Consider the following 15229-nt stretch of genomic DNA (forward strand, 5'->3'; position numbering starts at 1 on the left):
ATTTACAGAAAATGTATTTATTTTTATTCAATACTTTTGTGCAGTTCAGGGTTTTGAATAGATTTTAACCCCGTAAGTGAAGGCTTTTAGTTTTAGGGATCGGAGCTGTGCTGTTCAGAGCATTTTAGACTGGTGTAGGACAGAAAGCTGATCTTCATATATACCGTAGTCAAGAGAAAAACTGCACAGAGAAAGCATTTCAAATATCAACCACTGACAAAACTCAACGCACGGAGTCTTACGAACAAGAGACATCTGCAAATGGAAGCTGGCGTACAGTTAATTAGAATAGCTTAACTTATAACTTAAACAAGTTTCAAACCAAACATCCCAAGACATGATACTGAGGTTTTAAAAACTATTTCTTTTAACTAAAACAGGTCATTTCCATGTTTTTTGATCAGCTAATTCCTAATTATTATGCATTGTTGTTGTTGCCATGAAAACATCAAATGTACCAGCTTTTCACACATTTCAGTCTCGAGATAGTCTTGTTTATCTCCACACCTCCTATAGAACAAGTGTTCATCAAAACAGTTACCACAAATTAAGGCAGTTTCCGATCTCAAGTCAAAGTGAAAATTCCCCCCACCTCGCCACATCGATGTTGCTCAAACCCAAAAGTGTTCTTGTTTTGACAAAGTGAAAAACCACAAGAACGTGCATGCTGAAGCACAAGCGCCGTTATGCACTGGCTGGCACATCACCTCAGGAAATAGTTTACAAATACAGTGCTGACTAAACAATGTGCTTCTGAATACTGAAATTAAAAGAAATAACCAAGCCCATATGCAATAGTCCAGAAGGAACATGGTGACTCAGGCGTGACTTACTGTAACTGCATTCTGCTTCGGGTGATAACCTTATTCAAGGATAAATATGACATTCTAAGTATTCTAGGGGAACATTGTTGTGCTGCAGATGTATCAACTGTCTTCACATGCTTTTTTTTATTGTGAAAATAAAGATCTTCCATCTTATTTTAAGGTGTTTAAAATATACCATTTATTTAAAACAATTAAAAATGTATTATTATTTTTACAACAGTTCGCCTTTCAGAACCCCTTAGTCTCCAATGATTGGCCACTGTTCGCTTATCAAATGAAAATATATAAAAAAAAACAGGAGAGTAAACAGCTATATTTTACGAAGTAAACTAATACATTTTACAGTTGCTGCTTTAGAGACTTTTAAATATTTGTGTTACAGCTAGAACATGGTGCCGTCTCCTCACGTGCAGGCAGGCATCTCTTAAAGACAATTGCAAAGCAAATGAGTTGTTTGACTATCAGTTCAAAGTTCAAGCAAGCAGTTATTAACAAAATGCAAATAATTCCACCTGACAAAAAGACCAACAGAAACGACCAACAAAAAAAAAAGGACTTCTTTGAATTCGTGAGAGACAAAGTGTTCAGGCATCTTGTGTGGAAAAATGTCACGCTCGGCACATGCACCTTGTGCATGTCATGTGAACCATAGTGGAACCATAGAGATCAAAGCAACACCAACAGCTTAACAATGCTGAAGTACTACGTAGTAAAAGTGTCATATGCAAAAGATTAGACACAAATAGTGGGCTGGTTACTGAAAATAGGAATTTAATAAACAAATGATGTTGAGGCTCATTTAATGTAGTGTTGCCGACCTTTTAAAAGTGTGTGTCTTGCACGCCATTTGGGTTTTGGTTCTTCCTTGACTTTAGAATAGAAATACAGAGGAGCTCTTCCACATCTTAAAATATACATAACCCTCTCCTGTGCGATGTCAGTGAAAAAAAAAAATTCAAACGTGGGATCTTTCTGAACTGTGTGAAGTTTTTTCTGTAGCTTTGAAAAAAAAAAAAAGGCTGATAAGTTGAGAGAAGTGATGAAATGCTTTACGTCTCTTATGACTTTGAAGGATTTGGGGGGGGGGGGGGGGGGGGTGCTGCTGAAATAATAGCAAGAAACTATAGAACTATCATACACTGGGGCTGCCCTCTTGGATCTATAAGATATTTTTGTTGCCCCAGCAGTATTATATAGAGCACCTGGTATTTAAATAGGTCCCACACCTGCCCTGATAACTCTGACCATCAGTAAAGAATGATTTACCACCCAACCCACACAGAGAAAACAGGCTGTGTTTGGTTTCTCATGACAAAGGTCCAGAGGCTTCCAGAAAAAGGAATGGCTGTAGAATTGTATATTCCTCCTCCACCCTTCCCCTTCTTTTATGCAGTGGAAGTAAGACATTGCTTGGCAGGCTGGTGCAGCTTATTCACAGACTGCTGGTGTTTTGGGAAGGCTTTGTAATTGGAGCCGAGTCGTTATCTGTACCCAGAGCCAAGCGGAGCAGAGCCCGGGCCAGACCAGACGTTAACTCATACTTTCACTCTAACTCATGCAGGAAATAGGAGTATTTTATAATGTCATCCGCTCAGTCATGAACACAATCACTCCACGCCCTCGCAGGGGGAAGCTGGTTCAAGGATATTGATGTTTCCCTATGCACCGAGAATAATAATAAATAAATAAATAAATATATATATATACATGTACATGTGTGTTATTATTTTATATGGCGCAGGCACACAGGCAATGGATTAGAAAGACAGTCTGTGAGAGAAGCTTGAACTGTGTATCTGCTAAATTTATCATGAGGCCTTTGGGAGCGTTGAAATGAGAACAGTGGCCTATTACTGCTAAGAAGGTGTTTTATTGAGAATATGCCGACATACCACCCCAGGGAGAGTAAAGGGGGGAGAGGAGCGTGGCCGTGCCCTAAACCGCTGTGTGTGTGTGTGTGCGTGTGCGTGTGCGTGTGCGTGTGCGTGCATAGAGTCGCGAACACATGGCTGCATGCCACAGTCTTTTCTTTCTCTCTTTTTTATGCGCGAGCCATCACGGGGCGTCAGATAGAAAATGAAAGCATTCCTTTCTCCCACTTAATTATTCACCGTGATATGTATTGGAATTGTCGTTTTTGACACTTGAGGTGTCTCAGTCAATAATTTATATATATAGGTCAGGCCGTCTTAGCAGCGGCCGTCCTTAGTTATTAGCAGATGAGAGCAGGCGCTGTGTTTATTTTACCAGCGTGTTTGCGGACTGGAACGCATCCCTTGAACATTCCTTCTTCTCCGGCCAAGGGTTTATAGCTGCTGATATGAGCTGTGTTATTCGGCTCTCTGTTTAATGTCATGATAATTAACAAACTGATGAGTTAATCTCGTCTCAAGCCTTCATTCAGATCGTCTGTTCGGCGGTTGCACAAGTCAGTTAGGATCACTTTGTTGCTTATTTTTTGTACCCTTAAAAATAAAATGCACTTGTTCTCTATTCAGTTAAAACCTGGGACTTGTCGCCCCTCCTCTGCTGTCCTGGTGTGTTCAGCAGTATATCCAGTAGGTGGCAGAGTCCTGTTGTCTTCTCCTGTCTTCTCTCCTTACCGGCTACACGTGGGTGTTAAAGAGTGTGGTGATATTATGAGAGCTAATTGCTCTCATTGGGTCGCCCGCTGGATGGACAGCCGGTGTAACGCTAGCTATAAATATAAGTGGTTTTAGCTCGTCTGAAGCCAAATTGTAGGATTAAACAGTGAAGAAAGTTAAAGCTGCTGTGGTTGATTTTTATGACCGAGTGCAAACAAACTTGTGTTACTGCAAAGGGCTCTGATGCAACAGTGCATTAATAGCAGTGGAATACAGACAGTTGTTAGAATTTTTATTTGTTATTGTCAAAAATGGGAAACTTGGAAGGGAAAAAAACAAACTACAAAGCCCGTTTGTGCATTTGTTGTTTTCGGCATGTGAAATGAGTTGTGTCTTTGTTCCGGCTCTGTAAACAATTCCATTTCGCAGAACAATAAAGGGGCTGATAGTGGGTCCGGCTTTCTTTCTTTTCCACTGGATGTCCATGTGTACTTATCTGTTGTTTAATTAAAGGGCCTCTTTTCTTCAGGGTTCCCATTGTTTCAGTGGCACGGCCGGAGTCCCAGCAGGGGTCAAAGGGTTAACAGCCGTCAACTGTGTCTTTTTTTTTTTTTTTTATTCTTCGAACGTCCCTCACACAAAGGCACAGTTTCACCTGCAGCGCAGCCCGAGGCGCCCTATTGTATGGCCCCATTTGAATTGATTATGTTTCAAGGGCCGGTTGTGATTGGTGGAGAAGGGCGTGGTTGATTGGGTAGTTTTGTATCTTGTCAGCCGGGGAGACAACCTCGCGCATGCAATCTGTCTGCATCCCGAGGAAGGTTGGAGAGTCGGCAGCACAGCGGCGCTTGTTCTCAGCCTCTCTGCCCGTCAGCCTCTCGCTCTCACAAACACTCCCTCTCCTCCTCCCTCTCTCTCCCTCTGTGTCTCTCTCTCCTTCCCTCGCCACTCTGCTCTTCGCTCTGCTTCACTCCACACCGCGTGGCCCAGCACTCTGTTTACCCTGCCAGCTAAATGGAGTTTGTCAGGTTTGTCAATATGATTGATTTCTGTGATTTTCTAATTTTTTTTTTTAGCATTCTTCTGTGGAAAAACTTGACAATTTAATTTGATGAGGGAAAAGGGGGTTTATTGTCTGCCTATTGTTGATGCTTCTTTCACTGTAATTGACTAATTGTGTCATTCAGGTTTGTCTGTGTAGCAGTTATCCAGCAGCTGCACAGTTTAGTACGTCGTAATGATGGGAGAGACTTAAAGCTGGTTTATATATTAACAGTAGCAGCTTGTTTTATGTAAAATACAACAGCTTATCTGTATGAGAAAATAGCGTCTGTTTCTCTGTGGTCTGTGATGCTGATGGTTGTTTAACATTTCAAATGTTCAGCAACAGTTTCTCCTCTTTTGTCAGTCACTGGAAGAGTTACCCAATTGTCTAACAAGTTTACGACTATGCTACGCAGGGTAGTTTTGTTTTGTTTTGTTTTGTTTATTCAGTTTGATAGTGAGCTAACCAGTTTAGCACGATCTGACCATGAGATATGTGCTGCTTATGAATTCTAAAAAGTTCTAGGGCAAACGGCAGACAGGTTCCCACCTCTTTCACATGGTTCTTGTTAGAAAATGATCTCTTTGTCACTGGTTTAAAAAAAAAAAAAAAAAAGATTTTAAAAAGACTTAAATTATCTTCTTTCTTTTTGGGGGATTTTGTGCTTGTGTGTTTTTTGTCTGATTTGTTCTTGTGAGTTCATGAGCGCTGGTCAGACATTCATCGCTTTGGCCTGGACTACGGTAATCCTCACTCCTCTCTTGGTGTCACAGTGGATTAAAGCAGGCTGGGGCAGCTCTATATTTGACGCCGTCACCACAAAACCAGACTAGAGACACCCTGTCACTCACTCCAGATGTCATCGTAGCTTCCCTATAACTTAGCGAGTGAATGTTAGAATGGTATGTTAACAATGTTTGTATGTGTCTGTCCTTGTAACCAAGGAAAATATGATTAGCAGGAAACGCTTTTTTTGTTGTTTCATTTTAATCCTATTTGAAATCATCTAGTTTTACATACCAGAAAGCAGCTGAAGCATCTCTACACCCAGGATTCCAGTCAGAGCAGCAGAAAAGACTCAAATTAATTCTTCAAAGTGCTCTTCGCACGTTGTACCTCTGTTTTTTCTTATTTTTATTTACTTACAATAGTTTAATACCTTTTGCATCGGTGCAGAGGAAGTGTGTGCCTCATGGAAAGGAGAGGTGGAGGAGAATATCAGACGCTCGAGGAGGTGGAGAGTGAAGCCTAAACAGGGCAGCGTGCAGCGTAATGCCGTGCAGCTGTGCCGAGACGCAGTTTGGGCGAGCTGGAGTGCGAGCTGATTGGGCTGACAGTTTGTAATCAAAGTTGATTTATTGTTCATTAGTAGTGCATTACCCTTTCAGGCAGGGGTGTTATTTGTGCAGTGGCCTGTCAAGGCGAGGGGCTGCCAGCACCTGTCATTTCTAAACCATGACACAGGCAACCAGATATTAGCCGTCTTCCCAAAGAGAGAGAGAGGGGGGGGGGGGCTGCATGCGGTAGCCGCCAGAGGCTCGCGGCTCGCTGGGATATCCTTTACAGGGAGCGTCTCTGCTTCGCACTGGAACGGGCAAGACGGAGGGAATAGCTGAGCAGTGATGGAGTGAGCCGCCAGCTGCTCTCCTCTGTTATTCCCCGGCTTTCCTGACTAGAACGTGTTTCTATTTTTCTCTCTTTTTTTTTAAAGGGTCATTACTGCTGGGAGTGTGAGACTGTTGCAGATTGGGAGATTAGCTCCACACTTGAGACGCCATGTGTTTCAGTGCGTTGAGATGGGTCTATAATGATGAGATTACATGGCGACGAATGTTTTATGGCTGCTCATCTCTGTGATCATCTGTTTATTCCTCTTAACCGTGAGGGATGTGATTGTATTAACGTGTTGACTGTTACGGCGGCGTGTCGACGTAAGCAAATTTTACGATTCCTTAACTACTGTGCTGGAAAAAGCTGAGCGTCTCTTTCTTTGATATTCTATTATCTGGCTCAAATCCTTATGTGAGTCACATAACCCAACAACACTAAAAATGTCAAGAACAACCACATTTTGAGCTCTTCTTGTCTGCCGTCATGGAAACAAGGATCAACTTTGCGGGTGTGCAGAGAATGGGGACAATCAGTGCGAGGATGTGTCGCCGCTGTCTTCTGATTCAAGTTTCCTTTAAAGGGATTTTCGAGGCTGCGATCTTAATTGAAGCGCAGTAGATTAAAATAATCCATTTGTAAATGTGTGTCATTGCATAACTGGGTGGAACTGGTCACCTATAGAACACACGGGTGAACGTGAGTGTGTGTGTGTGTGTAGGATAGGATGGCAGTTGTAACCTTGAGATTCAGGAATGGAGTGACTTTTCACTGTCGTAGCTTCAAAAGTCACACACATTTTTTTTTAAATACTTCTGTGGAGATGCTTATTTAAAGAAAAAAAAAAGATTGTCATTGTTTTTTTCATACTTTCAATAGAGTTTTTTAGGGTAGAATTTATTACATTTACATAGGTGTTATTTTTTTCTTTAATTTCTTTTCAGAAATACCTAAAAAAATAATTGTTTTCAACATTTACTGATGATGCAAAACGGTTGTTGCATTTCTGTGTGTGTGTGTGTGTGTGTGTGTGTGTGTGTGTGTATAGTGGGATGTGGACAGGTGCGTTGTGTGTTCCCCCTCGGCTATGGTCACCTGCAGCGGTGTTTCCTCCAGTGTGGGAAGCGGCGTGCATCTCAGCTCTGCTTCTGGGGGGGGGGGCGCTCAGTTCGCTGTGCAGCTTGCTTGTTTAAACGCAACACCGGGCCCAGCCCCAACCAAAACCTGTTTGTTTGCAGTCGAAGAACTTGAATAATACAACCATAGCTTTTGTATTTACAGTTGCTTCAAGTAATTTCAGCCTCAGCGTTCACACCCACACCTGACCCAGAGTACGTGGAATTTGGCGATCGCAGGCCAAATGTGGCCGTGATGATCCTGTTTGTCTCAGCTGTAAACATTCTAGAAACCGCTTGATTGATGATTAAAGAGTTCCCGATACTTTTAACACATGCAGGGATACGTGTTTCTTTCCTCCATATGTTTTTTCTACTTATTATTATTATTATTATTATGTATGATTATCATTCTGAATATACTCCATATATTTTTCAAGAGATAAAAAGCTCCACACCTCAGAGATTTCAATCAGCCAGATGGAATTAGTCTTTCTAGTCTTGTCGACAGCTAATTATGTTCACACATCACTTAAGTACAATAGCCCCCGTGAAATTCTAATTTGGGAGACGGCTCATAGTCGGGCTGGGAAGTCGTTTCCTTGCACCTCTGTAGGCCGGAGTAAAACACTAGCATCAAACGGACTGCACTCTGTAATTTCTCCAGGGCTTGTTATGTTTTCACTTCTCCATTCCATTTGATGCCCCCACAAAACAAGATGACCCCGGGGAGCACAAATGAAAATTTGATAATTCTCCTCTTTCATTCTTCCTTTGCTTTAAAAAATAATAATGAATAAACAAACATATTTTTATGAATTTCTTTTGCAGCTAAACTGCTGCTAAAATATCTCACTGATGCTCACCTCCTCGTCCTTCATTTCTGTTCCTCCTAATTGCCTCCGAGCCGGAGAAAGGAGCTGTCTTGACACCTTTTCACCGGACTCCGACCTCTGACTCGTGATAGGAGGAGGCGCTCGGGGAGCGTCTTCATTACCTCTGAATGAGTGACTGGTTTTCTGATGTGCAGTTTGTGTTACTTCATTAGTTGTTATTTTTTGTGATGTTGCACAAAGAGAATCTTACTGTAGGTGTGTGTGTGTTTGTCTCTGTAGGTGTGTGTGGTGCAGGTAAGCGATGGTGTTGAGAAATGAATGATGCTCCATATTAATTTTGTTTTATATTCTTTTAAATTAAAATGTATATTGTTGTTGTTATTATTAGTATCATTATTGTTTAAGTTATTTGATTTTGTTTTAGATGCTCTGGTCTGACGCTCTATTATATTTTCAGTATTTTTTTTAACATCATGTGAATGTTACAGTGTGTGTGGTGTGTGTGTTTATGTGTGTGCTAGGCTTGTGCTGGCACGGTATATTGCCTCCAGTCACTCTACAGCTGTGTTTGAATGTTTATGGGTGGGAGGGGCCTGGAGAGCGCCACACCTTTATGAAATTCATACACGTCGGCTATTCCTGGCGTCCTCCGAATGTCCTCCTTTTCACACCTTCATTCTGGTGGAGTAGATTAGAGCTTGGCTCGCTGGATGCCTCCAGTTATTAGCGCCGTACAAACCCCCTTTTAGGATGTCTTTAGATGATGATATATTTTTGCGGATCATCTGGAGACGTGATGTTATCCAGGCGATAAGGGAGTGCACCATATGGGAGTGCTCTAAATGGCGACTGGCGTCCTGTGTTTGCGTTAAATGGGCATGATACGGCGGCCGGGGCAATATTTTTCAGTTAAAGTGCTCCCTCCCGCCTTTCCTCTCAATAGGATCCAGTCGTAGGCAGATTTTCACTCCTTCATCACAGGATTAAATGCTAGTAGTTACATTGATCAATAGGTTAAGAAGCGTACAATCCCTCTTGCTGCTAATGACCTCAGTAGTAATGGGTAATAAAACGAGGGGTGTGTAATAGCCTCTTGCTGCTGCCATGCACAGAGGAAGCTGCTTGAGCTGTAGTTACCGTGAGCCAGATGCTCCTGACAAGACAAAGTGTGAAACCATGATGAGCTACACACCCAAGGTGTAAAGAATTAAGACAATTAAATTGAAGCAAATCTCAGCATAATTTGTAATGAAATTGGCAGCTATTGAGAGCTGCTGAAGTGTGCAAAGTCTCAACTCCTTTCACATCACACTCTGTGTAACACGGCACGAAGAAATGATTATATATTGAAAATAAGACGAAATTTACAACTTTAACATGGTCATAAAAAATAGTGTGACGAGTATGGGGTAGATTATAAGGCTCAAGAAAAAGGATGTATTTATTTTTCTATCAGTGTGCCGGGGGTGTTAAATCTCATGATTAGACGAGTGCTATATATCGAATCATGTATGGCGCTGTCATGTCAGCAAGCTAGGAGTCCTTGGTTGACCTTCAAATAGCTCAGCAAAATTAACAATGCCCAGAAGAAGAAAAAAAAACGGACTTCACTGGATAATGACTGTGAAATTAGGAAATAAGAGGCCGGGGTTATGCAAATGACAGGACATGTCAGGTGCAGAATGCAAGATGGCCTGCGTATTAAGGCATAATACGAGGGGGCGGGGGGGATTAATATTGCATTTTCTTCCTGCTGTCCTATGCCCCGACCGGATAAATGTGCGTGTTAGTCCCAGGTGGGGGGGGGGGGGGGGCTGAAACTCCGCCGTTCTCTCATGGCGCAGGATGAACTCAACATGACGGCGGTCTGTCCTGCCTGACGTCACTGCCCTTTCCCGTCCACGCTGTTCATTATGGCGGCGCTTTGTTTTTGTTTGATGCTACAGTCTGGATGAGGCGATGTGCTCAAGACGAGTTTTAAACAGCAAAATAACATTCGAGAAATGCATGAAATATTCAGTGGGTGTCATTTGCCGCACAATTCGGGTAACCTTGGTGAAGACGGACTGTCACCCGTCACGTCTGCTCTATCGCCGGCTCAGCTTATGCACGTTCATACTAATAAATATGTACATGCACAAAAGAACGATAGCGCAAACATGTTAACTGCAAAGACGCTGCACCATCAAGTGCGTGCTAGTTGCTATTTGTCATCCAAATGTCATGAAAAGGGGCTTTTAATGGTTCTGCACATCACAGCGGTGACTGGCAGCGCCCAGACATGCTGCGAGTCCCCTGCACCGCCGGAGCAATTAAAGCACCCTGACAACTGTGGGGGCTCTTTCAGTGTCACAACAAATCACTTGTGTTGAGGAGTCGTGCACTCACACCTTTCTACTGAGAGTTAGTTAGAGGCCTGTGTGTTCTTCGCCGTGACTCCTCCCCCTCCAGGCGCTCCTTCGACTCACAATAATAGATTGCCTTTGACAGCGCCTCTAATGAAATCTTCTTACATGACATGTTGTGCGTGATGAGACAACTGCAGCGTTGTTGAGGGGGGGGATCTTTTAATGTTGTCAGGTACTTCGCATTCGCCGCCACAGACGCAGGTCACATCTTGATGGTTTCTGTTTTTAAAGAGGAGGGTCGGAGGAAGCGGGTAGGGGTGGAAACACGAGGCGTCCTGCGTCCTTTAGCCTGCCCCAGTGTTGTGTGACAGAGCAGCCGAAATGTGTGCGTTTGAAGTCCTGTGAAGCTTGTAACAAACCAAGATGACACCAAACCAATGGACTAGAGCATTCATATTTATTCCATGTATTTTTACTGAGAGGTTTTCATTCCAAGCCTTGTGTTCTTCATATTTCCCAGAATGACATCCGAGTTCTCTTCCATTGCGAGTTAGGATAGGGTTGAGTTGTGGCTGTTTGCAGGAGAAAGTGTGTCTGCTGTAATTGTGTACTTGTCGTTCTTGACATTTCTTCTTTTGTGTCCGTAGGTTCCAGTTTCAGTGGCTATGATGACGCCTCAAGTGATTACGTCACAGCAGATGCAGCAACTCCTTCAGCAGCAAGTCCTGAGCCCTCAGCAGCTCCAGGTTTTTTTCCAGCACCAACAGGCCCTCATGTTACAGCAGGTAACGTGCAACCTGCAATCATTTCAAAGATAAACTCACTTTGAACTAGCATTCCTCAAAGTCGTGAAAAGTTTCGCTGAACCCTCTGCCGAGCTTCTGACTGACAGTCTCTCACGTCACTTTCCTGTCTTTTCAGCATCAGCAACTCCAAGAGGCCTACAAGAAGCAGCAGGAACAGGTCCACCTCCAGCTCTTACAGCAGCAGCAGCATGGAGGCAGCAAGCAGAGTAAAGAGGTATGCTGACATCACTCCAGCCCGCCTGCCATTACCAAACCCGTTGGCCAGACAACAGTATGGAAGGCATGTGTGCTCCCTCCCTCAACCCCATCTGCTTCCAGACTGTGGTTAAAGCAGGGGAGAATCAAGTGCACTCATGTTTCTGATTAGTAGTCAGACTTGCTGGATAAACGCTAACAACTGACTGATACTGTGCTAAAAATACAGTCTTTTTTTTCTGAAACCAACCCACATTCATTCTCTAATATTTTCTAGAGCCTGAGTCCATTGTTTTATTTTTTTCCCCTCCAAGTAAACAAGTGTCCCGAGCAACAGAATTATGACCATTCCTGCGAGCCTCATGTGGGACATAATGAAAGGCAGAAGGGAGAAAGGCAGGAACACTGAGCACATAAATCTGAGGGGCTTTTCTCCGTAATTAACATGGAAATGGCAGAGGAAGAGAAGGCATGTAATTGTGAGATATCAGTGCAGAGAGCGCTCCCAGCTTTGTTGCCCGTGTTGAGTTTTTTTTTTCCCCCTCCTCCATCTTTCTTGCTCTCTCCACATCGTTCCCTCCACTACAGCAGGGCTTGCTCAGAGGCAGCGGCTTAGCGCATATTAATGACTGGAGGATACATGCGTTACTCCGGACAAGGCAAATTATTATTGTGCGGTCAGAAGAAGTTCAAAGACAAAACAAAAAAAAATGTCCCTCGTGTCCCCGTTGACTTCCATGTTTGGACAGCGGAGGACGCATAGAAAATTAATCCCAGTGTGTTTAAAGCAGACGTGCACGCATGCAAGCATGCTCACACTCGAACATGTGCACGTGCTGTCAAAGATCCGAACTTCAAAGTCGTAGCTCCCTAATTAATGAACTGTGGGCTTCAGTTTGGACAAGTTGTGGCGTGATGCTCCCATAAATCAACATGACAGCGGAGCTCCTCGGCCTCAGATAGGGCCTGTCACTGAGTCGCATCTGATGGAAACACCAGAGGAGCGAGGGAGAAAGGGGAGGGATGGGGGGTGGGGGGGGTGGGAGGAGGTGCAATTGATTAGTTGAATTAAGTATGGGAATAAAAGAAAAAAAAACTTTTGAAGCGTATTATGCATGATCACAGGAAATGGATGCAGCCTCAAGAGGCTCTCCCCCTCTGTCGGTGTTTTCTTTTTCAACCCATCGGTCTCTCTCTCTTTCTTTCAGTCGCGTTTCTTACAGCCATCAAAGACTCCCCTGTGGCTACCAGACAATAGCCCCCTGTTGTTGCTTTGTGCCTCTTTTATTTTATAGACATCAAAATTTCGTTTTTTTTTGCTCCAAAGATCTTTAACTTTTTATTTGAAGCTTGACAATAAAGACCTGCCAGCACCACTCTTAATCATTTGTCAGCGATTGTATTTTTCACTCCCTTGTGCCACTTCTTGTTAACCTCTTATTTGGCGTATTCGGTCTTGGGCTTTTAATGTGTCTGCATGCTGGGAGCTCTCAGGAGCGCCCGTCAGCTGATGGGCCTAACAGACTAGAAGAACAAAACAAAAAAGTGAAGAGGAGGGTTAAATTCATTTGCAATACTCTGATTTTTCTTGCTTTCAGTTTTTTTTCCCTGAAAAGCCACCCTCTATTTATTTAGCGTTTTGATGAAAGACATTGTTCCCTGTGAACTGCCGCCCCCGTAACGCCATTATGTTTGTGTCAGGCTGTCAGGGAGGAGGTCGAGAGCAGAGAAACCACTGAAGACATGAGAAACCTGATAGAAGGGAATAACGAACCAACCACCTCTCACAAATAGGACGGATCACAGAGGATCACCTGCATCCCATATTTCACCAAAATGTGGTTACACCTCAAGTCTGATTCTCTGCTATCCACCATAAAACCCGCCTCCTTCGCCTGATTGATCCAATGAGACGCCCCGGCTCACTATAATAAAGGGCTTCCCAGGGCTTTATTCTTAGCGAGCCTATGCCAGCAGTGTGTGGGTAAGGGGGGGGGGGGGGGGGGCAAAGGAAGGCCTATAGACCCTTTTGACATGCCAAAAGGGGGCAGTCGGAGGGTACATGTTTTATCCGGCTGTTTCAGAGCCTGACGGCAACGTTGCACCAAGACCTTTTTTGTATGCGCTCAATTGTGAGAAGTAAACAAAGTGGTGTATCCTGTGTTTGGTAACAGGGTGCGGCGCACAGCTTGGCAGCCCCTGCACTGCTTTTAGTCCCCCCCCCCCCCCCCCCCGCTTGACAACTGGCCTCGTATCCTCATAAACAGGCAATAACCCGATGAGTCTCAGGCATGTTTATTTTAAAGGCATCCATCAGAAAGTACAGAACGCTTCCTGTCGCAGCTTGTTTAATTGATGATAGACTTTTTCATGCGTTGTTGAGATCAAGGGTTAATGAAAGGGTTAAAGACAGCTCTTCTCCGTGCCGCTGTTATCTAAAGAACATCTCTCACTTGTTTTGACTCATTGGGGATATTAGATCATTTCCTTCTATTTATTATTCTGACTCCATTTTCATATCGCGTTTACATCCTATCAGAGTTCACGCGTTTCACTTGCCAAAGCCGGAGTTATTTCCTAACCCTAGACATTTTTGAAAAGCAACTTTTCGTCGCCAACTTTTGCGACGGAGCAGCTGATGTCACTCGGCCGGCAGCGAGCGACAAAGCTCGCTGCGGTGGTTTGGGGGGAGCGGCGCCTCCCTGAGCTCAGCGCCGTGCCTGAGAGACTAGAGAGAGTTTCTAGTGTAGTTATTAAGCACTTTGATTTAGTCACACATTGTTTGCTGAATTATGAATGGCTGTAATTAAATTCCTGTGGCTCTTATTATGAAAGATTAACTATGTTGTTTCATTGTTTGTCATTTGCGTCACGACTCCTCTGTAATTAAGAGAAAGCATGAGAGGGACGTTCCACCTGTTTTAAGTGGGCCGGATAAATTCACCGTAAAGGCACATTTCGTGAATATCACACTGGAGATATGCGGCTTAGCACGTTTTGCACTGGCCTTTACACCCTCAGGCATGTCGTGTTTGCTGACAGTGTGCCTTTTGATCTTCATATCAGGTGTCAACGCAGCAGCTGGCCATCCAGCAATTCCTGCAGATCCAGCAGGCCCAGCAGCAGCATCTTGCCAACCTCCAGAGGCAAGGGCTACTCACCATCCAGCCTGGACAGACCAGCCTGCAGCTGCACTCCCTCACTCAGGGTCAGTACCTGCTATCATAGCATCCCCGCCTGCAGTCCTCACCTGTTCAGTGGGAGCATTTGAGCAAACCAAACACCACAACCAATTACGTCTAGGGATTATCTGTCAGTATGACTGTATGACTGATGTGAAGATTAATTCTGCCGGGTAGGGAACACATTGGGTTATTGGTATATTTGTCAGGTGATTTCACCACCGGTTATTATGGAGTTGTTTGCTGAAGATAAAGAGTGACTGTCATTAAAAAAAAAACAAGAACGCTGCTTATAAAATTATTGAACTATTAAGGCTAAGAATGTTTTCACTGATGGGGAAGGAGTCAGTGTTCTATACAGATATTTATAGTTCTATATAGTGTTCTTTGACACCTGCTGCCACACCTAAAATTCTATTATATGATCCAGATTTCATTGTAAGAGTCACATGATTATCACGATGATGTCATTTCATTGGTATTCACGCTCCGACAGTTGTCAGGGAACTGTGTGCGGCTTTCTCCACACAGAGATGTTCCTTTTTTATAGTCATCTCTGTGCAAATTATAGCCTCCCTCTAAAAATATTATTATTCCTGAAACTAAAGGATGCTGCAAATAACTTTAGACCTGCCATTTATTAAGAATTGCAGCTTGTGTATTATGTCTCTTTGTAAGTGGA

At 43.5% G+C, this 15229-nt stretch overlaps 1 protein-coding gene across 1 annotated transcript in view; it reads left to right on the top strand.

Annotated features, from left to right (window-relative positions):
• foxp1b (forkhead box P1b) overlaps positions 1 to 15229 on the top strand; it is a 69556-nt gene that overhangs the window by 29065 nt on the left and 25262 nt on the right. The window contains exons 3-5 of the mRNA XM_068741934.1: positions 11012 to 11149; positions 11286 to 11384; positions 14432 to 14573. Of these exons, the coding sequence (XP_068598035.1) occupies positions 11012 to 11149; positions 11286 to 11384; positions 14432 to 14573 (379 nt within the window). The remainder of the gene's footprint in view (positions 1 to 11011; positions 11150 to 11285; positions 11385 to 14431; positions 14574 to 15229) is intronic.

Source organism: Brachionichthys hirsutus, chromosome 8 (genome assembly GCF_040956055.1).
Source record: "Brachionichthys hirsutus isolate HB-005 chromosome 8, CSIRO-AGI_Bhir_v1, whole genome shotgun sequence".
NCBI classification, from domain to species: Eukaryota; Metazoa; Chordata; class Actinopteri; order Lophiiformes; family Brachionichthyidae; genus Brachionichthys; species Brachionichthys hirsutus.